This window comes from Phascolarctos cinereus, unplaced genomic scaffold (genome assembly GCF_003287225.1).
Source record: "Phascolarctos cinereus isolate Bilbo 61053 unplaced genomic scaffold, phaCin_HiC Scaffold_2;HRSCAF=192, whole genome shotgun sequence".
In the NCBI taxonomy this organism is placed as follows: Eukaryota; Metazoa; Chordata; class Mammalia; order Diprotodontia; family Phascolarctidae; genus Phascolarctos; species Phascolarctos cinereus.
Genome location: NW_027555625.1, coordinates 263,118,713 through 263,146,607, shown reverse-complemented (window position 1 = coordinate 263,146,607; position 27,895 = coordinate 263,118,713). Strand labels below are relative to the sequence as shown.

Below are 27,895 nucleotides of genomic sequence, written 5' to 3'. Positions count from 1 at the left end.
GCCTTCTGCCTGTTTGATTCCTCCCCATTCTTCAAGACTCAGCTTATCATAAGATTTAGAGCTGAAAGGTACCTTAGAGATCGTCTAATCTAACTCCCTTATTTGACAGACAAGAAAGCTGATATTCAGCTCAAGTCATTCATTCGGTAAATATTTACTGAGATCCTCCTATGTGCAAGGCTCTATATTAGGAGCTATACAAAGGAGTGGCTCTATTAGGAGAGTATATTAGGAGCATTACAAAGAAGTAAAAGATGCAGCTCCTTGTCATTAAGGAGGTGAAATATAATATAGGAACTACAGATATGATATGATATGATATGATATGATATGATATGATATGATATGATATGATATGATATATGATATATGATATATGATATGATATGATATGATATAATATCTACAAATATAATATAAGAACTACAAGCCCCAACTCCTCCTTGGAGCATTCCTGACCACCCCAGCACGAAGTGACCTCTCTGTCCTTTGAACTACACACTTGGGACTTACCATGCACCATTTTGTACGGTTAATTCTTCTTACATTCAATTCGGTTTTTAAAAATATATGTGAAATACCTACTATGTGCAAAAGACTATGTTAGGCACTAGGATTACAAAGACAAAAACCAGTGAGTCCCTGACTTCAAGGAGTCTATTCTACTATAGGCAGTTAGGGAGACAAGATATAGACATATTGAGTAGAATATCAGCTGCTCAAGGGGAGGAACCATGCCTAGGCTCTTAGCATGGTACATCGGAAAGAGCAATGGTTCTGGAGCCAAAAGACCTAAATTCAAATCCTGTTTCTTATGCTGACAGCCTGTGTGACTTTGGACAAGACCTTCACCTCTCTAGGCCTCAGTTTCTTCATCTGTAAAATGAAGGATTGAGCTCGATGGCCTCTGAGGTCCCTTCCGGCTTTAAATCTATAAACACACACACATACACACACATATATATAGTTGTTGGTCGGACACAAAAAACTGAACAACAACATATATATGTGCATGTACATGTATATATACACACACATACAAAATCTTATATATATGCATAGTCATATATGCATATAACCTTATGGATAAAAGAATCATATATATTTGCATGTATGTATAATCTCATATATATAGAAGATTATGATTATATACACATATACGATTATGGCTTTAAAACCAGAAGGGCCTCACATATATACATATATATATATATATATATATATATATATATATATATATATATATATATATATATATATATATATATATATATATATATATTATATATATATATATACACGCACACATATATATATGCACTATATGTATATATACACATATACAAATGCTATATATGAGATACATACATACATACACATATATATAGCTTTTCTCATAGTACCTAGCATAGTTCTCACAATAATAATCATAATAGATAACATTTATATAGTGCTTAGTGTGTGCCAGGCACTGTGGTAAGACTTTACAATTATTATTTCATTTGATCCTCACAACCACCTTAGGCAGAAGAGGCTATTATTATCTTTATTTTACAGATGAGTAAACTGAGGCAAACAGAGGTTAATTGACTTGCCCAGGGTTACACAGCAAGCGTCAGGTCTTCCTGACTCTGGGTCCAGGTCTCTATCTACTGTACCACTTAGCACCCTTCGCATTTAGAATATATTTATCAACAAATTTTTGCTGACATAACTTTTTGACTGAAAATACTGTGAGACACGTAGGTATATTACAAAGGAAAAGGTCTCCCTTTCCCGCTCAGTGGACAATCCAGTGAAAAGGCAGGTTCTTATCTCTCTGGTGGTCTTATGAACCATTAGTGTGAAGGGAGGAGAATACATGAGATGACTCGTCATGAGAAAAAGCTGAAAGTAGGACAAGCACTGCTGGTCTGGGTTCGAGTCCCAGCTCTGACACTAATTGCCTGATGTCAGCACCAAGTGACTTGAGCTATCTGAGCCTTGGTTTCAACTGCCATCTACCCTCAGGGGACCACCGGGCTTTGTAAATTCTAAAATACGAGTATGTGTCAGTAAGTGGGTCAAGGTCTCCCCCCACATCAACACCTGCCTTACTAAAGTAAATTCTGGGCCCTCATTACTTTGATAGAAGATTCTTCTTCAGCTTTCTTATTGAATCACCTCATCTTGCACATGGGACCTCAAAAGAACACATGAAGGTCCTAGCAAGAGGACAGAGCTGTTGTATAACCATGATCAAAGAATGGTGGTACTCAGTCTTTACAGGTCATCCTCTATGAAGGAAGACAGACATAGAATGGGAAAGGAGAAAAAACAATACCTGCCTAGCCATCCAGTCCCCAGTGATCAATCATCCTCAGAGTCACCTCACCCTATCACAACCCAAGTCTTCTTTTCTCTCAACTAAATCCTTTTGGTTCCTTCTAACATCTCCATATGGCATAGTCTTCTCACTCTTCTGGTTGTCCCTCAGGCTGCTAATTTTCTCCTTAAAATATAGTGCCCAGAACTGAACACAATACAGTTCAGATGTGATCTGACTAGGGCAGAGGAGAGCAAGACCATCACTCTCTCATAAACCTCGATTAATGGAGCCTAAGACTGGGTTAGCTTTTGGCTGCCACGAAACACCTGACTGACATTGAGTTTACAGTCACTATTACCTAGGCATGACTCCCCTTTATAAAGTTCCTTGATGTATCGTGATTGCATATTTGTTCCCATGCCCACAGTGATGTAAAATGTGGGTCTCTCTCATTATAAGAGAGACAATCTACATTTCAGGCCCTATCTTTGTTTTAATGTCTATGATGTAACTACCTTTATGCAGTTCTACAGTCCATACAGATATACATATACACTAAGCTGAAAGGACTGAAAGTAGCAGGAGAAAAATAACATATTTGTGAGTATTGAAAAGGTTTGCTATTTCTTCTAAAAGAAGAGCCACAAGGAATCCCAATCATCCAAAGGATTTGGATTGTAACTAATGGCTGTTTACCTGGCAGGCAACGTTCTATAGACTTACAGTCAACCACCAAGACCTCACCAATTTCAATCCTTCAGAAACTCCTTTAGCTATCTGATTAGTCCTGACAGCCTTGCTTTTCATCTTCCCTCCCATCAGTGTTTCTGAACCAAATCATCCCAACAAGGCACCCTTGAACGTACTTGATAAGATCTGAAATATGTTGATAATTAGTGTAATTAAACCCAAGAGAGTTCTCTTAAATTCTGTCATCTAAGTTGAATTTTATGAACCTAATAAAATCATCTTTACAATAGAAATAAACAATTTTTCCTCATAAAAGCTCACCGTAGTATATAAAATTAGACAATTTTTTTCTACATTTATGTTAAGCCCAAGGATGTTTTCCAGTGCCCCAGGGTAGGAATACAAACGGTTAATATTGCAAATATACATAGACATTGGGGCAAGATGGTGGGGAATTCCAGTACCCCTTATCTCTTTCATGTATAAATGCTGCCAGAAAAGTAAAGAAGAGTGGAAAACAGAGATAGCTGGAAAACTGCAGGTCATGCCTCAGTCACATCATCTGCTTTGGCTGGTGCTGACCCAAAAAATGCATTCTTTCCTGTCTGTCTTCCAAAGAGAGTGGCAAGTCTAAGTGTAATATCACCAGCTGCCCTCTTTTAGATGATGTCTGGACTGGCCCAACAGGGCAAAACAACCCAGGTGCAATGATATCTGAGGAATTGCATCCGTACTTCAGTGTAGATTAACTTTGCCAAGTTGTTTTGGATTGGGATACAAAGATATTTGCAGTTGCAGCTATCATCAAAAGGCTAGAATGGCCCCAGATGAAAATCAATTTATCTGCAGTGACCAAAAAGATCTGAATATGTAGATGGAAGAAAGCTTCTGAATAAAATCTATACCTACATAGGTGCAAAGGTTTATCACTGTTTATGATGTATAGATATATAAATGGAATTAATAACAATTCATGTGTATATAGCACTTTAAAGATTTAAAAAATGATTTCTTCAAAATAAACCTATAAGATAGTTAAGTAGTAAAAGATAGTTACTTGTTACACATGTTTCTTACGTGTGTACCTCACTACTAGTATGGTCTAAGTTTAAGATTACTCCTTCCATGGATGCTGTGTATATTTGTGGGAAGGAGTGAACCCGAACATTTTGTATTAACTGTCTTTATCATATTATCTGAGAGTAGTAGTAACTGCCCTCTAAATGCTTCTTTTTTTTCTTCTTCCTCCTCAAAAAATTGAAGTCCTTTGCCCAGGGTCCCATAGCTAGTAGGTACTAGCACTGTCCATTTTCCTGATTTTGCTGCCTTTTGGAAGCATCTATTCATACAGTACTCAAGAGGAAACACAACAACCAAATCCTACAGGCACCAGAGGATTTTTCCCTTAACTTAATCCTTCAACATAGGGTTATGTTGAGGATTTTAAGGCTTAGAGGGTCCGAAGCCTGCTAATTTCACTCATCTTTTGCCCGTGGTATATATATAGTGCTAAAGTGGGCCACAGAGCTAAGAATACTTAGGTAAGTCTAAGACTAGTCTTCCCACAATGCTGTACTAGATTATAAGTTCCATGGGAGCAGAGAATGAGTATTTATCTAAGCTCTGAAAGTAAGCACCTAATAAACATTTAAGAAATGTTACTGAATGAATCCTCACTCCCTCTCTGCTCCCTGTGAGAGTACGTAAAAGAGATGAGAAAACTTGTAAAAACAGCACTCTGAGACTTTGCATCTATTCAAAGCAATTCTTTTATCATTATTTGTTATTTTCTTCTATCTACCAGCTAGTATCATAGAAATCTTTCCTCAATTCCAACCAGCCTTAGGGGATGCCTGAGAATTCTCTCCCCATCTTTTTCGCACTCGCTCACCCATGACACCTTAAATATGCCTTCTTTCCACCCCCTGAAAAGAACCACTTTCCTTCATTTGATGCAAGCAGAAATCAAGACTAGTGTGTCTATAAACTAGTACTTTAGCAGCTTTACTACCCTATGCTACCCAGAGAAAGCCTGGGGTGAGGGACAGTAAGAAGGCATACCTGGTTTGCTCCAAAGACTGTAGCTGCTTTAGCAGCTATTACCGAAAATTCATTTCTTATTAAGTTCTGCTTCGTGATGAGGCTGGCATTTAAATGTTTACAAAGCCACATTGCCTGAAGAAAGAATGGAGAAAAGGAAAACATCAGTAAAGAGAATGAATATATTTACCAAATTAAAATTCTATGATGTTGTAAATTATATTAAAATGCTTAGATCCTTCTACTTTCTATCTTTTGTAAAAGAGTTTTTAAAATGTGCTTATTTTTACATAGCCACTGACTTAGAAGTTTTAGGTACAATTATGGTTGAAGATAGGAAACTAGACTACATGAATTCACTAGATTTAGAGCTAGAAGGATCTTTAGAGATCATCTATCCAACCCTCCTCATTTAACAAATTAGGAAACAGATGCCCAGAAAGATGAAGTGAGTTGCCCAAAGTTACCCAAGTAATAGGTAATTAGAGCTGGGATTCAAACCCAGGTCTTCAGACTCTGGGTTTAACTCTCATTCACTGTACCTGCTACCTCAAGGGTTCTACTTATCCCTCATTCATCTCTTGAAGTATGAACTGATTGCAGAACAGAGTAGAAACCCGATAAATATACTGCATCTTGGGTCTAGTGTCATGTGCATTAGCTTTCTGCATCTTTCCTTTTTTTTCCTTCTTTTTAAGTTTTATTGATACCTCTCATTTCCATACCACAGTAATTCCCTGTTATATCCCCCCTACTCATGTAATAAAAGAAAAACAGTTAGGCAAAGCCACCAAAACAAATAAACAAAAGAAAAAGAGCAACCAAAAGAGCTTCTGCATTTCACAGACTTTGTGTCTCCCACCCCAAGGGCTTTATGCCCTTGGTTGTCTAAGACTGAGACTGTTCATTACAATCACACAGGTCTGGCTGCCTTTTAGCTTCTTTTCATTTGTATTATTGTAGTCGTGGTTGCAACTATTCTCCAAGTCCTGATTAAGTGCTTCACTGTGTATTAGTTCATAAAAAATTTTCCTATGTTTCCACATTGTGTTTTCACTTTATTTTAAGGTATTTCTTAAACCTCAACAGTATTTCATCACATTTATAAACCATAATTGTTCAGCCATTGCCCAATTGATGAGCTCCTAATCTGTGTTGTTTTTTGTTACCACAAAAAGTGCTGTGATGAATATTTTGGAATACATGTAGCCTATGATCTATATGGGAAATATATATTATATATATATATATATGTACATATATATATATATATATATATATACATATATATACATACATACACACACACATAAAATGTGTACATACACATATGCATACATGCATATACATATTTTATGCACACATACACATATCCAGTAGCTAAATAGCTGGATTAAAGACTATGAATAGTTTAGACTTTTCTAGAAGCAACATCTACTACTACTAAGAAGGTTTTCTAGAAAGTCTCTGCTATATAGGCTAGTTTTTCCCTAAAAAGACAACCAAGCTGTTCTTAAGGTTTAATTGGTCCAGGGCACGGGTGGGGAACTTGCAGCCTCAAGGCCATATGTGGCCCTCTAGGTCCTCAAGTGCAGCCCTTTGACTGAATCCAAACTGTGAGGTTTGGATTGGACACACTTGAGGACCTAGAGGACCACATGTGGCCTCAGGGCTGCAGGTTCCCCACCCCTGGTCCAGGGGATTAAAGCTGAACCATTGGCTAAACATATGAGTCGCCTAAGGCACAAAAACTAGTGGGCACTCCTCAAGCTTGATGACTTCCCACTGCTCTTCAAGTCAATCCACCATTCCTTCAGATCTGGTGAGCCATTGTGGCAAATGTAGAGGTAAGGTGAGCCACATACAACTAATAACACTATATCTTAGCCCAAACTACTTGCCATATTATTAGTGAATAAGCTTCTTTATATTAAAGGTTGTATGTTCTACTTATACTTGACTTCTTCCCAGGTGAAAGAAAACCCACAGAGGAATGGAGAAAAAGCATTGGCAAAAACAATAACTCCACACCACTTTCCTGGGGCCTGGGCTACCTAGTCCACCAGGTTGATAAGGTCAGAAAAGGCCACAGCAATCAGTATAACCACTTTATTCCACTCTCAAACTGCTGCCACCAGTTATCACCTGCCTTCTTCACAAATCACTCAGGGTTATTATAAGAAGAGTCTGTATAGAAAAGTACTCTGGCCTCCTTCGTCTTCCGTTACTAGGAAGGAAATAATTTTAGCCCTACCTGGGACCTGATATTATTTTATCTATCTAGGATGGTTCAAACAACTCGACTCCATTCTAACCACAACAGCCAACATAGTGGCTGTCATAGGCGCCCATACAGGTACTGACTCCCAAGAGTTCATGATATTCATGCCCATGACTAGCCATAATAACTGTGACCCAGATTGGGGGAGGGGAGTGGAAGGAGGAAGAATTGATGAGGTTTAGATGCTAGGGATGCTGGGACCCCAAAATCACAACACACGGGTTCTGTCCAAAAGAATTCAACCCAAGCCTTCTTTCAGCCAAAGACCAGGTTTTATTAAAGATCATCCATAGAGGCCAGATTCTTAAGGGATCTGACCATTTGTGATGCTGGCAAAGACAGGTAGGCATGAGGAATTCTCAGCCCCTAAATGGCAGCCAGGATGGATCTTATACAGAAAGACTATGGGAGGGATCTAGGAGTGGCCAAATAGTTTGGGGTGACTGGAGGAGGGGCTGGGAGAAGGGGTTTCTTGATGGGAGTGGCCAGTAAGCTGGGGTGACTGGAGGAGGAGTTTAGGGAGGTTGAAGGGGATGTAGATAGAATCAAGGATAGGAAGCAATAAATAAGGGACAGTGGAAGGCTAAGGTAACAAAGAATTGAGAGACTGGGCCTATAAGGAAAGGCCAATCGAACGGATTATAGAGTCAGGCAACCACTAGAGACTTCCTTCACCAAGTAAGTGAGTTCAAGGAAAGTCTACTGGGGGCAGCAGTAGACAAAGGGGACCCATAGACAAATGGAACCCAAATTCTTTTAGGGGTGAGAGGAAAAGGTCCCGGCTTGGGCTCATACCTCATTAGAATGAGCCTTCCACTCACCTCCACCTAAAAAGGGTGTTCCTTCTCTGAATAGTCTTCTCCCCCAAGTCTCCAGTAGAAATAAGGGTACTCAAATGGACCTGTTGAAGGTCCCCTGGAATAATAGTAACCTGGCTGCCAGTATCTGCAGCCTCATATATTTGGTGACTCCATCTCTCCAAACCTGAATAACTGACACATGGCTTCCAGTTCCCTTAAAGACCTGCAGTCAAACCAGTCCAAGCCTAAAAGGATCCTTGGCCCTTAACTAAAGGGATTCATTTCAACAGTCCCTCAAATCTAGGTACAAAGAACTGAGTAACTTGGAATGACCTGGTGAAGATGGGGCTTTCCAGGAATGAGGCAGAAAAAATACTTACTAGGCCAGTCCTAGATAACCAAATAGAATTTTACTAACACTACCCTAGGCCAATGATCAATAATCTTGTCATCTCTATATTTCAAGAGCTCATCAATCTTCATCCAACTAAAGTAGCAGTCAGTCAGTCAATAAACATTCATGATAAGCACAGGAAATACAAAGAAAGACAAAAGACAATCTCTGCCCTTGAGGAGCTCACAATCAAATAGAGAACTTAAAAAAAGCTAAAAAGCAAGGGGGGTGGGGAGACAGGTATCCAGTATGACTGAGGGTTAAATTATGAGGCATCTGCCCTGGGAACCTTCCTTAAATATCAGATCTGGGATGAGCTCTCCTATATCCATCTTCCACCCTCTCCAATCAGAGGGAAGGAGAGGCCTAAGGGGCAAGGAGTACTAAGGACATGTGAATTTCAAAGTTGAATTGATCTTGCTGGAAAATTAATTTCTGGAGACAATGATTAAGTCCAGGTGAAGAGCCAGGTGAGAAGTGATAGAGCAGGCACGGTGCCTCTTCCTATCATCCCCAGAGTACTTATTTGTGTGGACAGCCCAATTTGCCCAGACAGCCACTGTCTCTTCTTCACCAGTTGATCTGCCCAAGCCTGCATGGTGGCCTGGCAGGGAAGTCCCATAGATAGCATTTGATATCATTCAGGTGGGGCTCAATCCAAGCTCTAACTGCACCCAAAGCATAGAAAGCATATGTTTCGGGGGTAGTCAGTCAATCAATATCAGTCAAACATTGATTAACCCTTTAACTATGTGTTAGATACTATGCTAAGCACCAGGGCTCAAGGAAGGGGCATAGATTCAATATACTGATGGGGTACTGGGCCCTAGACTTTTGCCCTTCACCCCAAAAAGAATTTGGGTCCCATTTGTCTACAGATTCTCCTGGAACTCTCCCACTTGGTCAAGGAAGTCTCTAGTAGTTGCCTGAGGCTATAGTCCTATCAACTGGCCTTTCATTATTCCCCAATCTCCCAATTCTCTGTTACCCTTAATCTAGCCCAGCCCTCCATTGTCTATTACCTCCCGATGGCCCCTCCTACTTCCCACCCTTGATCCTATCTAGACCCCATTCTCCCAGTCACTCCCATCAAGATCCTCCCTAGACTCCTCCTCCAGTCACCCTAGTCTTCTAGCCACTCCCATGAAAATACCCCTTTTCTCCCAGACCCCTCCTCCAGTCACCCCAAACTACTTGGCTATTCCTAGATCCCTCCCACAGTCTTTCTGTATATAAGGTCCATATGGCCTCCATTAAGGTGCTCAGATTCTTATAATCTAGCCAAGGCTCAGATTCTTTAAAATCTGGCCTGCTTGCATTAGTGATACAAATGCTTAGATTCCTTGGGAGTCTGGCCAATATGGAGGATCTTTAATAAACCTTGTCTTTGGCTGAAAGAAGGCTTGGGTTGAATTCATTCAGACAGGACCCAAGTGTCATGATTTTGGGGTCCCAGGACCCAAATCTCTAAACCTCAACAATACTAAATCCAATTCTTTGAAGAATGTAATTACCTTGATTGCTTTCCCCTATGTGTAACCAGATGCAGAGGGAATTCATCTTTGTTGGATAAAATTTGCAGAAGTTCCCAGAGATAAGCAACAATCCTTATTCAGGGCCTCCAACTGATAATTTAGCTGATTTTGTAACAGGAAATCCTTTGTAGTTTCCCCAAACAGATGGATTTCTCTACCAACAAAAGCCAGCATTAGGCCACACCATCACACTGTTTAAACTTCTCTTCTGAGAGAATTATGGGAAGGGAGAGCAGGTCAGAAAAGTCCAAGCTCTCCAGATTTCCTACACAAACAATACAATATGTCACCATAGAGTCAACATGGAGCGGCAAAAATAAAGAGTTGGGACAGAACAATGGTCCCCCTGGGACAACCAGAGAAGATCTGAAGAGAGATCCCAGGATGGAGGTTCAGCTGAGTGAAATGTAAACACCTCCAGGGTAGCTCCTTAGCTGAAACAGTAAGCAGAGAGCCTTGATGGTAGCTGGGTTGGGAGTCGACCTCAGTCACAGAAATTTTCATCTCCTGGACTGTGTGAGGATCTGAGCATCTGAGTAGGGGAAGATTGAGAGAGCATCTGTTGACAAGGGAAGCCAGGCCCAGCTATGCTGCCAAGCTACAGTCCTGGGTGAGAAGGAACCAGCACATGTCTGGTGAGTGTAAAAGCAGGGGGGCAGGGATGCTGCTTGCTGTGGGTACTTACAGGAAAGCTGAGTTCTTGGTCTCATTTCCAGGCCAGAGGGGAGAACTGAAGGATATAGCCACTGGAGGGTTCTCATAAAGCAAGAGCATTACCAGTATGGGGAGAGGGGGAGGACAAGGCCGGTGCCTAGCTGTGGCTTGGAGGGGGAAAGGAGTATAGAGGTTGAGCCCAGTACAAAACAAAAAATAACAGTAAGAAGGACCTGAGGTCAGAGGCACAATCCCCCACACCCAGAATTAGAGGTGATTATAATAATAAGCTGCTAAAAAAAATTTTTTTAAATAAGCAGGCAAAGGAGAAAGAACCCAACCATGGACAGTTACTATGGGAATAGAGAAGAATGGGGTTTGTCTTCAGAGGAGGATATTGAAGCAAAAGAAGCCTCTCCTACCCCAAAGATAATGTCAAATGGTCACCTGCCCAAAAAGAATACATAGAAGAATTCAAAAAAAGACTTCAAAAATCAAATAAGAGAGATTGGGTAAAAAATTTTTTACAGTTAAGAGCAATCCAAGAAAAACAAAATTATGAAGAGAAAGTCAACCAACTAGAAAAAGAGATCCAGGATCTTAAGGAAGAAAATGACTCCCTTGAAAATTAGAATTGGGCAAGGGAAGCCAGCGAATTACAAGAGACCAAGACATAATAAAACAAAATATAAAGAATGAAAAAAATAGAAGATAATGTAAAACATCTTATAAGAAAAACAACAGATCCAGAGAACAGATCAAGAACAGAAAATATAAGAATAATCAGAGTACCTGAAAGCTATGATCAAAAAAAAATAGAATCTTGATACAATAATATAAAATAATTATAGAAAATTGTCCTGAAGTGAGAACAAGAGGGGAAAGTAGACAGAGAAAAAAATCTACCAATCACCACTTGAAAGAGATCCTCAGAAGAAAACCTACAGGAATAGCACAGGCAAATTCCAAAACCTCCAGGATAAAGAGAAAATATTATGACCACCAAAGAAAAAAAAAGATTCAAATGTGGTAGCACCATGGTTAGAATTATGTGAGACCTAGCAGTGGCTACACTAAAAGACCACAGGTCTTGGAACATTATATAAGAAAGAGCAAAAGAACTGGGGTTATGGCTGAAAATATCATACCCAACAAAGTTAAATATAATCCTGAACCAAAAAAAAAAAAGACATTCAATAAATTGACAGACTTTCAGGATTTTATTGCAAAAAAAAAAAAACAGAATTAAATAGAAATTTTGACATACAAGATCCAAGAGGAATATAAGGTAAACATCAAAGACTAATTACAAGGGACTCAATAAGGATAAATTGTTTACTTTTTATACATGGAAATGTAAACTGTATTTCTAAGATTAGTAATTAGGTAGTTTGGAAGAAAGAATGGAGTAGAGATGAGTAAGATGTGATTCTAAAAAGCAAAATGATTTAGGAAAAGGTAAAAAAGTAATTATCTCATATAAATGAGGTGTGAGAGGAAGAACTGATACAGAGGAATTAGATGGGGGAAGAGGGTGGGTAGTTCTGGAACCCTACTCTCTTTGAGAATGGGTTAAAGAGAGAACAATACATATACATCTAGCAGGGTATAAAAGTCTTCTAAATTAGGAAAGAATAAGAGGGCAAAGGGATAAGGAGGTGGAAGAGGATAAGGAAAGGATAGGGAATAGGATAAGAGGGGGTATAGAAGGGTGCGTAGATTAATGGGAATGGGATAAAGTGGGAACAACATACATATTTAGAAAGGTTTAAAAATCTAAATTCAGAAAAAAAAAGAGGGTAAAGGGGATAGGGTGGAGAGAGAGGATAAGGGAGGGATTTTTGGAAAGGGGTAGGTTAAGGAATAGGAGGGCAAGGTAGCAAGGAGGAGTAAGGTGAGAAGGACAGTGAAGCAAATAGGAAAGACGAAAATACACCAGTAATTATAGTTTAGAATGTGAATGGGATGAATTTATTCATAAAATGGAAACTGATAGCAAGAAAATTTTGAATTCAACAATATGTTGATTTTAGGAAATGCTATAAAAAATAAGAGATATACACAAACATAAAATAAAGCTCAGAAGTAGAATTTATTATGTAAAAAAGCAGGGATAGTAATCATGATCTCAGACACAGTTAAAGCTAAAATCAGATTTAATCAAAAGAGGAAAACAGGAAAATTACACTGTCAGCCATATTAATCAGTAATTTTAGACCATATAAAATAACTACAGCATAAAAAAAAATGGGAGTATACCTGCCAAAACAGACACAGGAACTATATGAATATAAACACAAAGCACCTTTTATACAAATGTATAGGAAATGATGAGCTGGTGGATTTAGAAAAATACAGAAAGACTTGGACTTACGAAGGAAGATGCTATCCACCTACAGAGAAACAGATGATAAGTGGAAATAAGCATAATATGGTCTTATGTATATGTGTTTGAGTGTGTATGTGTATATATGTGCGTGTTTATGGATATCTGTGTATATATGTATGTGTGTATGTGTGTGTGTGTGTGTGTGTGTGTGTGTGTGTGTGTATTCGTACTTAATTGTAGCTGGGCGGGGAGGAGGAAAGGGAAAAAAGAAAGTAAAAAGTACGCGGCAGAGGACGAAAGAAAATATGTAAAGAAGCAAGACAAGATGGACAGCTTTGAAAATAATATGTAGTATTCATTATATAGGTTTTCTTGAAGTGGAAATGTATTGCTTTATATTGAATTCTCTCGTGTTCTGCTGTATACTTGACAATGGTTTTTTTTTCTCATCTTATTTTGTATTTAAGTTTAAAATAAATTCAAATATAATGAAAAAAAAAGAAACTTCTCTTCTGCCTCTCAAGTTCCTAGGTGGTAAATTGCTACCAATCCTCTAATTTCTCTGCTGTGGAAGTCACTCCTCGGGAATTAGTATTGGGAAAGGAGCCACAGAATAAGCCTGAGGCTCTCTTCCCACTGCTGCCAATTCCCAATTCTTGTCCTCACTCCTCTTCCTATTCTCTTTCTTATAGACCTAATATCAGAATACAACACATTTTTTCATCAAAACCATTTGGTCAGAGATCTTGCTTTCTAACTGCATCTTATTGGTGTCTTCCAAGATGATACTTGTAACTCATGAGTCCTTTGTCAGTATTAGAGTAGTTGGAGGGGAAAAAAATTTATATGGAGAGAGAGAGAAGAGAGAGAGAGAGAGAGAGAGAGAGAGAGAGAGAGAGAGAGAGAGAGAGAGAGAGAGAGAGAGAGAAAGAGGGCACAGGGTGAGTTGAAGATGAAGGGGTCGTATCTGGAAAATAAAATTAAGGGGTGAGAGAGGATTATATGAAGAGGAGAAAGGGAGAGGTAGAATGGGGTAAATTATCTCACATAAAACAGACAAAAAAAGTCTTTTACAGTGGAGGGGAAATGGGGGAAGGTGAGAGGGAATGAGTGAATCTTATTCTCATAGGATTTGGCTTAAGGAGAGAATAATATACATACTCAATTGGGTATGGAAATCTATTTTACCCTACAGGAAAATAGGGGAAGAAGGGGACAAGAGAGCAAGAGGATAATAGAGGAGAGGGCAGATTGGGAAAGGGGGTAATCAGAAGCAAACACTTCTAAGGAGGGACAAGGTCAAAAGAGAGAATGGAATAAATGGGGAGTGGGATAGGATTAAGGGAAATAGACTTAGTTTTTCACAACATGACTATTATGGAAGTGTTTTGCATGACTACACATGTATAACCTGTATCAAGTTGCTTGCCTTCTCAATGAGAGTGGATGGGGAGAGAAGGGAGAAAATTTGGAACCCAAAGTTTTAAAAACAAAAGTAAAAAAAATTTGTTTTCACATGCAATTGGGAAATAAGATATACAGGCAATGGTATAGAAATCTATCCTGCCTTACCAGAAAATAGAAGGGGAAGGGGATAAGAAAAGGGTGGGGGGAGATAGAAGGGAGGGCAGATTAGGAGAAGAGGTATTCAGAATGCATGCCATCTTGGGGTGGGGAGAGGGATGAGATGGGGAGAAAATTTAGAACTCAAAATCTTGTGGAAGTGAATGTTGAAAACTAAAAATAAATTAATATTGGTCTCTTCCAGCATTGCCATTTTAACCTATGCTGTTACTAAATCCATAAGCCATCTCTTTTCCTTTAAGGGAGACACTCCTGGGAACTGCATCACTGGAATTTACACATGGGACTTGAAGTAATGAATCATGCTTGATAATCCCCTTTTCTTCTGTTCCAATAGTTGAGAGTAGTCAGGAGTAGTTTGTCTTCTCCACCTGGGAAGTGGTACAGTATACCTTCACCATTCTTCTTCAGGGCTACCTGAACCATCCCTCATACTGCCACAGTCAGGTGGGCAGAGAATTGAAAGAGGCCCACTTCCTAAAGGCATTAAAATTAATGCCCATTGATATTATATTTATATCATTGATATTACATTTATATCATTCACTGATACATATGAAGACACAATGGGAGAGGGTCTAAATTGGCTGACAGCTTTTATAAGAATCAAGGAATAGAAGGTCAACCTCAAGAAAATCCAGGTGCCAGTCCATATGGTCAAGGTTTTTTTGGGGTTGTTTGTTTGTTTGTTTGTTTTTGGAATACATTATATGGGAAGAACTCAGATGATTAGACAAAGTCCAGAATGTACTACTGATACTCACTTTCCTATAGTTTTAAGAAAGCCCTGAATCTTATTGGGCTCTTGAAGTTTGGAAGAATCCACATTATCCACCTGGGCATATTGACAGGCCCTCAAAAGTTTGCCTCTTTCTAATGAGGTAAAAAAAATAAAAAGGAAGGGCAAGGGGGATAAACCTATCCTGCAAAAGGGAGCAGCATGGGTCCCAGAAGAATTGGCATTGATGCAGGTAGCCTGAGCAGCACTGTAGGCAACAGTGCAGGTAGGGCTGTAGGAAACAGCATGGGCAGTGAAAACAGAGCAACAAAGGCAGCAAATACAGGTCCTGATGCAGGCACCAGCATGGGTACACATGCAGCTGTCCACATAGGGCAAGTGGGGCCATTGTAGCCTTTCATTAACTGTAATCTTGGCAATGCTCAGGCCCCTCCACACTGCTTCCAGTACCATACTTAGGGATCAGTTCCATGATTTCCTTCTTTTAATGGATGAGGGGACAGAAGAACTCCATGCAAATACTAGAATGGAATCTTGAAACAGCAGCCACAAGATTATGTCACTCATTACCAGGGCTGGGTGTCTCACTTCCCAGAAACAAATTGAACTCTCCAGTCCAGCCTCCAAGAAAACTTACCCAACAAGGACAGGCTACTATGAGACATTTTTATGATTAACCCTTTCTATCCCCTTCCATTTTCCATCCTCTGTGAAATTGTGTAGGGCTTTAGGCCCCTCCTCCTTGGGAGGATACCCTAGGAAAATGGCTTAGATCTTTCAATTGGCAGGTCCCCTTTTCCCCTAGGATGGTTCAGATAACTCCTTCTTAATGAGGCTTAAGAGATCAAGGGTTAAAATTGGGGTAGGGGCAGGGATGCACTTTCTAAAGAGGGATGGGACTCTCTCTTCATTACTATGGTATGAGTTTACCAGAAAATAGGGATCCCTTAGCCAACTTTGTGGCAATCTGAGTCACCAGATGAGAGTACTAACCCAATTCTGATGGAAGAGGAGGGAAGTCCCTCAGAAGAGGTCTTTTTAGATGACCAAGGATTATTTCACTGAAGAGATAGAATAAATCAAGCTATCACCTTCTAAGCTTTGAAAGATGACAAGACCCATAAAAAATCCCCTCAGCAATAAAAACTGATAGCAGCAATAGCTGAGTCTAAAGAAAAGATATCCCTAAAGAAAGACCTGTTGGATCTACCCAGCTGCTAAGGCCCTATGTCCTAAGAGCAAAAGAGTAACCTTGCAACATATAGAAATGAACTTGTTAGAGACTCGAAGAAGGAAAAAAAGCATTCCCAAATCCAGGAGATACAGCTTAATCACATATATTCCCTCCATGTGTTTCATTCAGTACCTATGCACAAGAGGGAGAGTGTGCCCCAGTTTTTTGAGAAATATCTTAGTGACATCTATCCTTACCAAATCTCAGTAAACAGTCTTTTGTGAAGGCTAATTGGTATCAACTGGCTAATCAATATAAGGAAGCCTACTCCACATGGGGGCAATACTAATAGAAAACTTCTTAGTCATCAGTCACTCTCTGGGGCCCATCTGCCAATACAAATAGGAGTTAAGAGAATGAAGCCAGAAGGGATACAACAGGAGCATTTTTCATATGATTGTTGAGAGTCTGCAATTTTTCTTTTGGAACCTGTTTATATTTTTTTGGCTCCTAATCTAATTGGGAAATAACTTCTTATGTTATTGTGTCATATCTTGGATATAGCTATTATCAAGATATGGGATATGAATTTTCTAGCTGCATTGATTTTGCTCATGCAAAAGCTTTTTAACGTAACTGAAACTTTTTACTTTTTTTGTGATCACCCCTGAGAGGCAGCATGGAATAACAGAAAGGTAGCCATGGAGACTGAAAGACCTGCATTTAAGTTACACTTCTGACATCGACCGTTCGACCCCAAGAGAGTCACTTAATCTCTCATTGTCCTAGACAACTTTTTATGACAAGTCACAGATGAGTTGATGATCTGCACTGGGAAAGGGAAATTTTCATAAGAATTACTATGCCCATGAAATAAAAAGGCCCAGATTAAAAAAAAAAAAGCACAACACTGTGTTAGACCATGTAAAGATAAACCTGAGCATTCTTACCTTCAAGGTATTACATTGCACTGAGAAGACACAATGTATGGGGGGGAAATATACATAATATGTACAATTTAATTTGAGGACAGACATAGCAGTAAGAACTGGAGAAGAGGAAGATGGGAATGGTGGGAATATAAGGAAGTTACATGAACTTGGAGAAAGACATAGGATTCTGAAAGGCAGAAATTAGGAGTAAGTAAATTCAGATATCAGTGCAAATTAGGCAAAAATGAAACAATCTTTGTCCCCAAGGAATTTACATTCTGTGGGGGCTGAGAAGGGAGGAAACATAACAGGTACATAAATATATTCAGAAAACATACAAAATAAAAACAAGATAATTAGGAGAGGGAGGGTACTAGTAGCTGGGACAATTGGGAAAGGCTTTAGATAGAAGTATTTTAACTAAATCCTGAGAAAATGAGGGGACATCCCAGGCATGGGAGGCAGTCAGTAAAAAGGAGATGGGAGGCAGCATACCATGTGTGAGGGAATGCAAGAAATCCAGTTTAGTTGGAACATAACAGTGTAGAAAGGGAAGTAATGTATATATAAAAAAGCTGGAAAGATAGGTCCAGACTGGATATAAAGGGCTTTAAATGACAAAGAGAGGAATTTACATTTGCTCCTAGAGGCAATTGAAAGCCACCAGAGTTCATTGAGTAAGGGAGTGACATACTCAGACCTGTACTTTAGGAAAATCAGTTTGGCATCTTTGTGGAGGATGTATGGCAGGAAGAAGAAGAGGCAGAAAGACCAATCAGGAAGCAATATATTGCATAGTCCAGACAAGAGGTGAGGAAGGCTTAAATTAAGATGGTGGTCATGTGAATAGAGAGGAGTCAGATGGGAGCAATGTTGTAGAGTAACTATAAATGACAAAATCTGGCAACCAAATGGATAAATGGGTGAAGTAGGGTAAGGAGTTAGGGATAATACTGAGACTCTGAACTGTGGAGACTCTTAAGATAGTAATATCCAGGTGAGAAAAAGAGAAATATGGAATATGAATAAGAATTTAACTAAGTCCTGAGTTTGGGTCAATAGATAATGAGTACTGTTTTGAACATGAAAACTCTGAGATATTTATAGGACATTCAGTTAGAAATTTCCAATAGGTAGTTGGTGATCTGTGACTGGACCTCAGGAGAAAGAGAGAAGCTGGATATAGATCTAGGAACCGTTTCCTAGATGACAATTAAACCTATGGGAGGTGATGAAGTCATCAAGTGAGAAAAACATGGCAGTTTGGAACCAGTTAGTATAGAAACAAACAGCTCAGTAGAACTAAGAACTACATTATATGGCAGCATAGCATAACAAATGATATAAAACAAAAAAGTTCAGCTAGATAATTCATTCCAGTTACAAAATTACAATCCTATATTCAGAATGATGGCCTTGAATCAACAAAACAAGCTCAAATTTATATTCAGCATTCTCTATTTAAGAAGGCAAGAAAATTATTATTTGAGAAAAGTTTCAATCAACACTGGTCAAAATTTTTTTTTAACTGAACAAATATATAAATAAATGGGTAAGACCCAATTATCTCTATGATCCAGCTAACTTGAACTCCATTCTCTGCCTCCAAAACATATCCTGCGCTTTCATGTTCCTGTGTCTTTTCTGATGTTGTTTCTTATACCTGGAATACCCATCTGCCTTTTTCTTCCTCTACTGAATTCTTAGATATCCTTTAAAGCATAATTCAAGTGTCACATCCTGCAGAAATGCTTACATTAACTACAGCCTACTTCTTCTCCTCCACCAATAATGAATGACCTTTCCCCTTGGACCTCAGGTACCATTTTTTACATCTTTCATGTAATATTGTGTACTTCATCACAACTAGTTATCTTTGCAACTTATCCCCTTACTAGACGCCTTTGACAGCAGGAACTTTATCTAAACGTTGGAGCTCCCTCTGTGCCTAGTACAGGGCTCTACACAAAGTAGATACTTAATAAATGTTGTGTCTCAAAAATTTACTCATAGGGAATGCCTAATTCCCCATCAATGCTGGGTGAATGAGATGGTACTGTAAAATAACACTTAATACAATGCACTTACAATAGTTGTTTTCCCAGAGGCAGGTGGGCCCAATATAAAAATCCTTGGCACTGTAGAATGAAAAGATTTAAATATCAAATCTCAGCATCACAAAGCATCCTCCCATGTCTGCTGTACTCTGGGTGTATTTATTCCTCTCCTCTCCAGGATTTCATTTTCCTTAAATGACACAACCATTTGTAACAAGGCTACGCTGGAGATACTATTATCGTAGAACATATTCTCTGTGTTTAGAGAGGTAAGTGATCACTGAGATGGTTTATTTTTCTTACTCCAAGGGGACACAGATAAGGTAGCTTACTTGCTAAACTAATAAATATCAAGAACAATTGGGATTTCAAACAACATAAAGCATTTTAAACAGGAACTTTGTCTCTGAGACACTCACCCAAATAAAGCTGTATTTTATGTAAATCGACCTTCAAAAGCATTTTTATATTTATGCTTTTTTTATTTAGCAAATTGTATTCCACATCATTTTACCGAGAGAAATAATAGGAGGGAGTACATAGTGTCTGAACTAGATTTATAAAACCTAAGATAAGAATGTCTTTGTTTTCATATGTGGGCATTTCTATGCAAATAGGAATCACTGCCTGAGAGTTTCTGTGTCATACTCTGATGCTCCCTGCCCTAAAATAATTCCAAAATGGCCACAGAATTAGTTTGGGGTCTCTGGTGGTTTTGAAAGGAAAGACTGCCTTCTTAAGAGTTGGAATAGATAGCTGATTAACTGCAGTCTGGAGTAAAGGAAGAAGGGACCAGATGTCCCCTGGAGAGCCTTCCCACACCAAGGTGCTACATGGATTCCCTAGGGAATGTACTCTTGACTGTATCACATCGTTGTTGGATTTTTTTTTCATGCCCAGTGAAAGGAGGGAATGTGTCATACACTAGCAAAGGACAGGGGCATTGGAGATCCACCTTCCGTTCCTTGCTTAGTGACTGACCCAGGGAAGATAGCCAACCTAATTGAGCTCTCTGCAGGCCTCTTTTTTTCCTATCATATTTACACAATATTTTTAAGGTTTTCCAAGCATATCCTCAAAGGAAACCTAGGAAGTAGAAAGTGAAAATAATAATTATTACTATTTCTATTTTACATACAAGGGAAAGTCCTAGTGCCACAGCCAGCTCCTGAGCCCAGGTCTTTTGGTTACAAATGCAAAGTTTCTTCCACATCCCCATGGCTACCTCTGTCAGGTAGAGCCAAACTGATAGGCAAGGACCAATTCTTCAGTCAGGTATGGATCTCACCTGCTTTTGCAATCCAAATCCTTTTATTTTCCTAGTAGCTTTTTTGAGGGGACATAAAGAAGGGACTGGATAGTACCCCCAGTGAGAACACAGGGAAGGAAGCATGGTACCTTTCAAAAGAGAAAACTAAATGTTAAAAGGGAATGCAAGTGACTTCCTCAGCTCCCAGGGAGATATTCTCTTTCAGGCAGTTCATTGTCCAAGTTCAGTGTCCTTTCTCATCATTTCTAGGTAGGACTAAGGAAACTGAATTAAAATTACCTCTGGGAATGCTTTCCCTAGGAAGTCCTGTCTCCCTCAGTCTTCTTTTTTCAACATCTTTCCATCCTATTATTTAGACAAACAACAAGTTCCTCAGTCCATACTCCCTACTCCATTTAACATTAAAGGGAGGCCCCTTCTTTGTCAGTTTCTGTGTTTTTATAGTATCCCTGCATCTTATGCAGTTAAATATCCAAAAATAGACTTTGGATAGATTGACATCCACAATAAATAATGAAAGTGACTGACTACTATAGATCATCGCTCTAAACTCAACAAGACCTCTGGTTAGGCACATGGATGCTGCCTTTAGATGTGGATACAATAGTGTTGTCCTCTCTTTACTCTCTCTCGCTTTCCACATTGAATGGAGTTGGATGAGATGTAACATGAATAGGAAGGACCCGTAAATAAGATATGACTCCAGTACAAATAAGGCCAGAATTTAGACTATTCAGAAGGGCCCCAGCATAGAGGACTTTACCTAATTTATCCCTGTAAGCTGATCTAACCCTGGCAAGGGGAGCTGTTTCCTTTGTTCATGCTATTACCTCGACCTGAAATGCTTTCTACAGTCCTGCATCTAGCCAAACACTTTCCAGAGTTCAGTTCAAGTCCCATCTTCTCCATGAAACTTCCCCTGAACACTTCAGCTTTTGTTATTTCCCTCTCCTCTGAAATCCTGGAATACCAATCATTAGTACCACTCATTTTGATGCTTAAATCTATATTGTGCCTTGTTATTTAGCTTTTCATTTGTGCCTATTTTATCCCATCTAGACTGATTTTCTTGGGACAGGGATCATGTCTTAGACTTTTTTGTACATCCTACAGAGCCAAGAATGAGGACAGAATGAGGATATTCAATGAATGAAAGAGGTATAGTAGTAGGCATACCATGTTCCACTCATTTTTTTTGGTCACCCATTTGTAAAGCTGTTAAAGTCCTTCTTTTTCTTCCCCCTTCTCCTCCTTAACAACATATATATTGGCTGGTCACCTACAATACAGTTAGTCTTTCTGCCCCTGGTCTCTGATCTTTTCAATCTATTTCACATGGCTACTAAAATAATCTTCCTAATGCACATGATTAATGACACTTCCTTTCCTCAAAAACCTTCTGTGGTTAATTATTGACTATCAAAAAATAAAGACTCCTCAGGTTGGTATTTAAGGTCCTCTACAATCTGACTTGGAGCTGCCTTTCCAGACTTATTTCATATTCCTCTCTTTCATGCTCCTCTACATTGCTGCCAAATTCGACTATTAGTTGTTTCCTGGTCTCTTTGGGTATTCTTCTGCTTCTGAGAATTTGTGCAGGCCATCCACCAAGCCTAGAATCCACTTTCAGTTCATCTTTGACTACTGGACATCTTCTCTTCCTTCACATGCCACCTCCTCCATGAGTCTTCCAGGATCCTCACAACCCAAAGTTATCTCTCCTATTTCTTTTCCAATAGTCCTTTGTCTGGACCTCTTTTTTCCCTAACACACTGAACCTTTGATGATACTCATTTGTGTGTGTGCTATATCTCCCCAGTAGACTGGAAGCTTGAGGCCACAGACTCTATTATTCTTTTTCATCTATACATCACCAGCACCTAACACAAGGCTTTGTACATAATAAGTACTTAAAATAAATGCTTGCTGAGTGACTGCAAGGCACTGTGTCACATACTAGGCAAATCAGGACAAGTCTAAGACTAAGGCTCTGTCTTCTAGAAGCTTATAAGCTTACCAAAAGAATTCTCTAGATACTGAATCCTATAGGAATTGAGAAAAGAAAGATTAGCATAGGTTAGTATGGCCAGAGAAATCTTCATAGGGAAGATGGGCTTTGACTTGGGCCTTTGGAGGAGGAAATTTGAATAAGGAGATGTGCAGGAGGAAGGAGGCTATTCTGGGAGGAGAGGAGAATGGTCCGTCCAAAGGTCCAGAGGAAGGAAAGAGTAGAGGTTTGTTCAGGCAACAGCGAAGGGGAGTGCATAGGGGAAATGATGAGATCAAAAGCTAATTTTAGCATGAGCTGTCCATAACCTCTGCCTGCTTCTACAAAGCTTTAGTTCAGATGAGTTGGCCTTGTGTTTCTGTGTACTCTTCCTCCAACGACCTAAGAGATGGATCTCTCTCTCTGTCCCTCTCTCAGTCTCTCTCAATCTCTCTCTCTCAATCTCTCTCAATCTCTCTTTCTCCCTCTCTCAATCTCTCTCTCTCCCTCTCTCAATCTCTCTCTCTCTCTCTCTCTCTCTCTCTCTCTCTCTCTCTCTCTCTCTCTCTCTCTCTCTCTCTCTCTCTCTCTCTCTCTCTCTCTCTCTCTCTCTCTCTCTCTCTCTCTCTCTCTTTCTCTCTCTCTCCCCCTCTCTCTCAATCTCTCTCTCCCTCTCTCAATCTCTCTCTCTCCCTCTCTCAATCTCTCTCTCCCTCTCTCAATATCTCTCTCTCTCTCAATCTCTCTCTCCCTCTCTCAATCTCTCTCTCCCTCTCTCAATCTCTCTCTCTCTTTCTCTTAGAGGAAAAGGAAGATGTATCCAGGCTGGTGCACTCCTAGAATAATCCTGAGACCCAAATTACACATTCATCTTGACAAAGTTATCTTACTTGGAAGGCTTCAGGGAAAACCCTCCCCTTATTGGTTTCTGTAAGTGGCACCAAAATTGTACACAATCTATGAAAATGTTTTAAAAGGGGAACATCAGCTGCCTTTCTCTCCACCTAATTTCTCTCTCTCACATTATGTGATTAATTCTGGTTTCTTAAAATCTAACACCTTGAAACTCCAGCCCTGCTCATGAGTAATTATTTATAAACAGTGTCATAAAAGACTGCTTGAGTGCCAAGAGTAATCAACTTCTTCAAACCACTTCAAAGGAAATCAAAAAACCTTTCCATCCACAGATTCTTTTGAGGTTGAACTAGGAGGGTGATTTAAAATTCACAAGAAAACCCTTAGGTATTGGAGCTTTAATACACAGCTTTCTTGGACAAACGTTTGATAAAAAACGAAACATACCATTATATACACCATCTCATGCTTTAATATTGCCCAGGGCTACTGTAAATGCTCACTTTGTACTAAATCTGCTTTTCTCTGTGCTTAGGGGCTGGCAGCCAATGTGGCAGCGGGCTAGCCTCCTTTGCTCATCTGCACACTCTCCAGGGATCTGTCTGAAGGCCTGCTCCCCCTTTGCACCTGACACTGGGCATGTCGCTGTGTATTGTGTTTAACCCCCACTCACCCAAATCCAGGACCAATTAGCATAGGAGTTGAAGGCTGGTATGCCAGTTAACAAAGGCCCCTTCATTTTGCCCATGGAGACATGGTAGTCTAAGGCAATGGCCCAGATAATTCAAGCCCCTTTAAAAATGCCCTCAAATTACAGTGGAAAAACTGCTCAATGGATAGACAGAAGACCTGAGTTCTAATCCCAGCTGGACTACAAACTAGCTGCGCGATCTTTGATGAATCACTTTACTCTTTTGTGGCTCAGTTTCCTCACCTGTAAAATGAAGGAATAGATACAAATACTAAAATATTCATAGCAACTCTTTTTCTGGTAGGAAAGAATTGGAAACAAAGCAAGGGGCCATTCATTGATTGGAGAACCATCAAACAACTATGGTATGATATGGTATGGTATGGTATGGCATGGTATGGTATGGTATGGTATGGTATGGTATGGTATGGTATGGTATGGTAAATATAATGAGTTATTACTACTATCCCATAAGAAATGAAAGATATTTAGAATTCAGAGAAGCATGGAAAGACATATGAACTGATAGCTGCAGAATAAAGGAAGCAGAAGTGGGGAGGAGGGGAAAACTATACACAAAGACTATAACACTGCAAATGAAAAGAACAAAAACTGAACTCTACGTAAATTAAATGAGCTTGAGCCTTGAGAAGAGAAAATGGAGCTCCCCTTCTTCCTTAAAAAGGTGTTGAACATCATATACACTATCTGATTCAGTTGAAATGGTAGTTAGTTTTACTAAACTGCTTTTTTCCCTTTTTATTCTTTGTTACATGGGATGGTTCACTGCATAAGGGAGGGGGAAGAGGGATGTATTCAGAAGGTTATATAAAAACAAAAGACACCAGTAATTTTTTTTCAAATGAAGGAAATAATTTTTGAAAACCCATCCAGCTCTTGCATTTTAGTCTAAGATGTCAAATAAAGGAAATTTACAATTCCTATAGGATTTGGTGTCCAGAGTATTATTTTGGTACTTATCTTTTTTTTTTAATGTGTTCATGTCTGTCTTCAAGATTGTAAGCTCCTAGAGGACAGGAGCTTTGTCTTAGACTTGTCCTATTTCCCATACTGTACAACGCAGGGTCTTGTAATCACACTCAGAAAGTGGCTGGTTTTTTTTTCCCCTTTTACTTAGATGATGACCTCATTTCTCAGCTTGTCTGTCAGGGCAGCCCTATTTAAAATGGTAATACTATCTCACTTTTGTGGAATGTTTAAGGTTTACCAAAAAAAAATTACTCTAATAGGAGAATGTCAAACACTATTCCTTAGGTAAGAGAGACAAACATTTTTGAAGGAAAGAAAGGTGGGACATCTTCCTGGTGACACTTACTAGTTGTGTGACCCTAAGCAAATCACTTAACCCTGTTTGCTTTAGTCTCCTCATATGTAAGATGAGCTGGAGAAGAAAATGGCAAATCACCCCAGTATCTTTGCCAAGAAAACTCTAAATGGGGTCTCTGAAACAACTCAACAACTCCTCCACTTAAAATTCTACAAGGGCTTTTTATTACCTGTGAAGGAACCTTCAAACTCCTTTGCCTGGCATTCAATGCCTTCCCCAATTATGGGCTACACTAACTTTGTAACTTTTTCCTCAATCCACTCCTTGTCATGTCTTTCACAAACATGCCCAGCACTTTCCTGCCCCCATATTCTTTCTCATGCTCTTCCCTATGCCTAGAATATTTTGCATGCCCCGCTTCATCTTTTGAACTTTCATCCATTTTTAAAGCCCAGTTCAAACACTGCTTCTTCCATGAAGACTCCCTTCTGTCAGTAACAACCTTTCCTTCCTTGGGACTCACACGGCAATTCATTTTCACACTTTTCTAATGCAAGAACTTTGTCCCATCTCCTAAAGGAGTATCAGAGTATAAATACTTCTTTGCACTTAAGTAAACATATATTGTTCTCTGTTACCTACCCCTTATGTCCTATAAGTTCATCATTTGGGCTCGGGGGAGATCAGTTGATCAGAAGTCTCCTGATAACCTACCCCTCCCACTATACTTTTATCATGTGTTATATAGTTCCCAACTGGGCCCTAAGTTCCATGAAGAAAGAGCTCATGTCTCATATGAATTTCAGATCTCTCCCAGTGCCCAGCACATAAAAGCTCTGCTCATAGTAGGGGCTTAGTAAATGATTATTGAATCGGCACACAAAAACCTTTTTTAGGAGGAGTAAGGTCCAGTCAGACCTAGAAGCAGCAAGATGAGCTAGTTTCTAGATTAGAAGAACTTTCCTGCCCTAAGAGTATAAAATTAATTTGATAGGTGATGATGGCCTTGGGTTATGCTAGAGGCCTGAAAAGGAAAAGAACTTGGTTTTCTCTTTGGACCACACTTTGAAGAGACACGAAATAGAGTTTGGACAATTGATAATATCAAACTACAATTCCACCTAGGCCATCCTGAGACTACATTTGAGCTGGGGCACAGAACAAATTATGTAGGCCAAGCATGATAGAGTCAGCTGGACACAATCTGCATGGTAAGAGAATTTCTCACTCTCCCTTGTTCTTCCCCCTCTACCCACTACTACTTAAGAGCATTTCACATTGACAGCCATCTGAACACCACCATGAAGCATCGATGCACAAAGTCCCTCTCAGAATCTCTAAGCCCTAATTTCACTGATGCTCTGGTAGGTCTTTCATAATGGCTTATGTTCTGATTTGAAAGAAACATCAAAGCACCATGACACCAGTTCATCCTGACAGCTCATGCAGAACAGAAATGATAGTTCACTTGTGCGTAGCCAAATATAATCTGCCTAAGGGTGAACAGTTTGTAAATCAAATAATTTGAGAGAGTGTACAAGCATTCCTTGTTCCGGGTACATCTTTCCTCACCAATTCATCAGCTTTGGATTTCTGCTCATGCAGATATGTTCTTTAGCAGAAGTGCTCCAAGCATTGGAACTCATTAACAGATAATGAACTAATCAAAAAAGCAGAGATGCTGCCTATCCAGGTAGGACAGGAAGCCAAATTTACACCTGACAAGAGGGGTAATTAGAGAGCTTTAATGACAACAGAAAATATCAGATGGGGCACCAGAAGTATTAATAATTGATACCATGGAAGGCTCCAACATTCTCATTTTTATAACTGTTCAAGTGCATTTTACTATATGTGCTATCAAAGAAGTTAAAGCATCTAATTAATTAGCCATTCCAAATCCCCCCATTCCATGCTCCCTTTAAACATAAGAAGGAAAATTAAACTCTCAGTTTTTCTATCTAAGATAAATCACCATAATTATAAATATTGAGTTGTAGCTCTTAAGACCTTACCCATGTCATTGTCTCGACGCAAGTGATTCAACATAAACTGAATGGGTTCCTCTGGTTGGTGAATCAAGAGCTCCTGTAGCATGACCTGCAAAAAATTGGGGTTAGATCAGAAGAAAACAAAGTTAGCATCTCATGAAGACTGAAAGAACCAGGATTGTAAAAGCCCAGCCACAGACTCTGGGAGGATCTAGTCTGGCAGATGCTGCCACAGATAGAACTGATCATAATTTCCTATCTTGTTACCAAACTCTCCCCTTCCCCTACCCCCTACA

The 27,895-nt window shown here is 39.4% G+C and overlaps 1 protein-coding gene across 3 annotated transcripts in view; it reads right to left on the bottom strand.

Moving 5' to 3' along the window:
- AK8 (adenylate kinase 8) overlaps window positions 1-27,895 on the bottom strand; it is a 156,722-nt gene that overhangs the window by 126,981 nt on the left and 1,846 nt on the right. For all 3 annotated transcript variants that reach the window (XM_020973470.2, XM_020973469.2, XM_020973468.2), the window contains exons 2-4: window positions 27,624-27,708; window positions 19,549-19,598; window positions 5,060-5,173 (exon numbers count right to left, since the gene is read on the bottom strand). In XM_020973470.2, coding sequence (XP_020829129.1) covers window positions 5,060-5,173; window positions 19,549-19,598; window positions 27,624-27,708 — 249 coding nt within the window. The remainder of the gene's footprint in view (window positions 1-5,059; window positions 5,174-19,548; window positions 19,599-27,623; window positions 27,709-27,895) is intronic.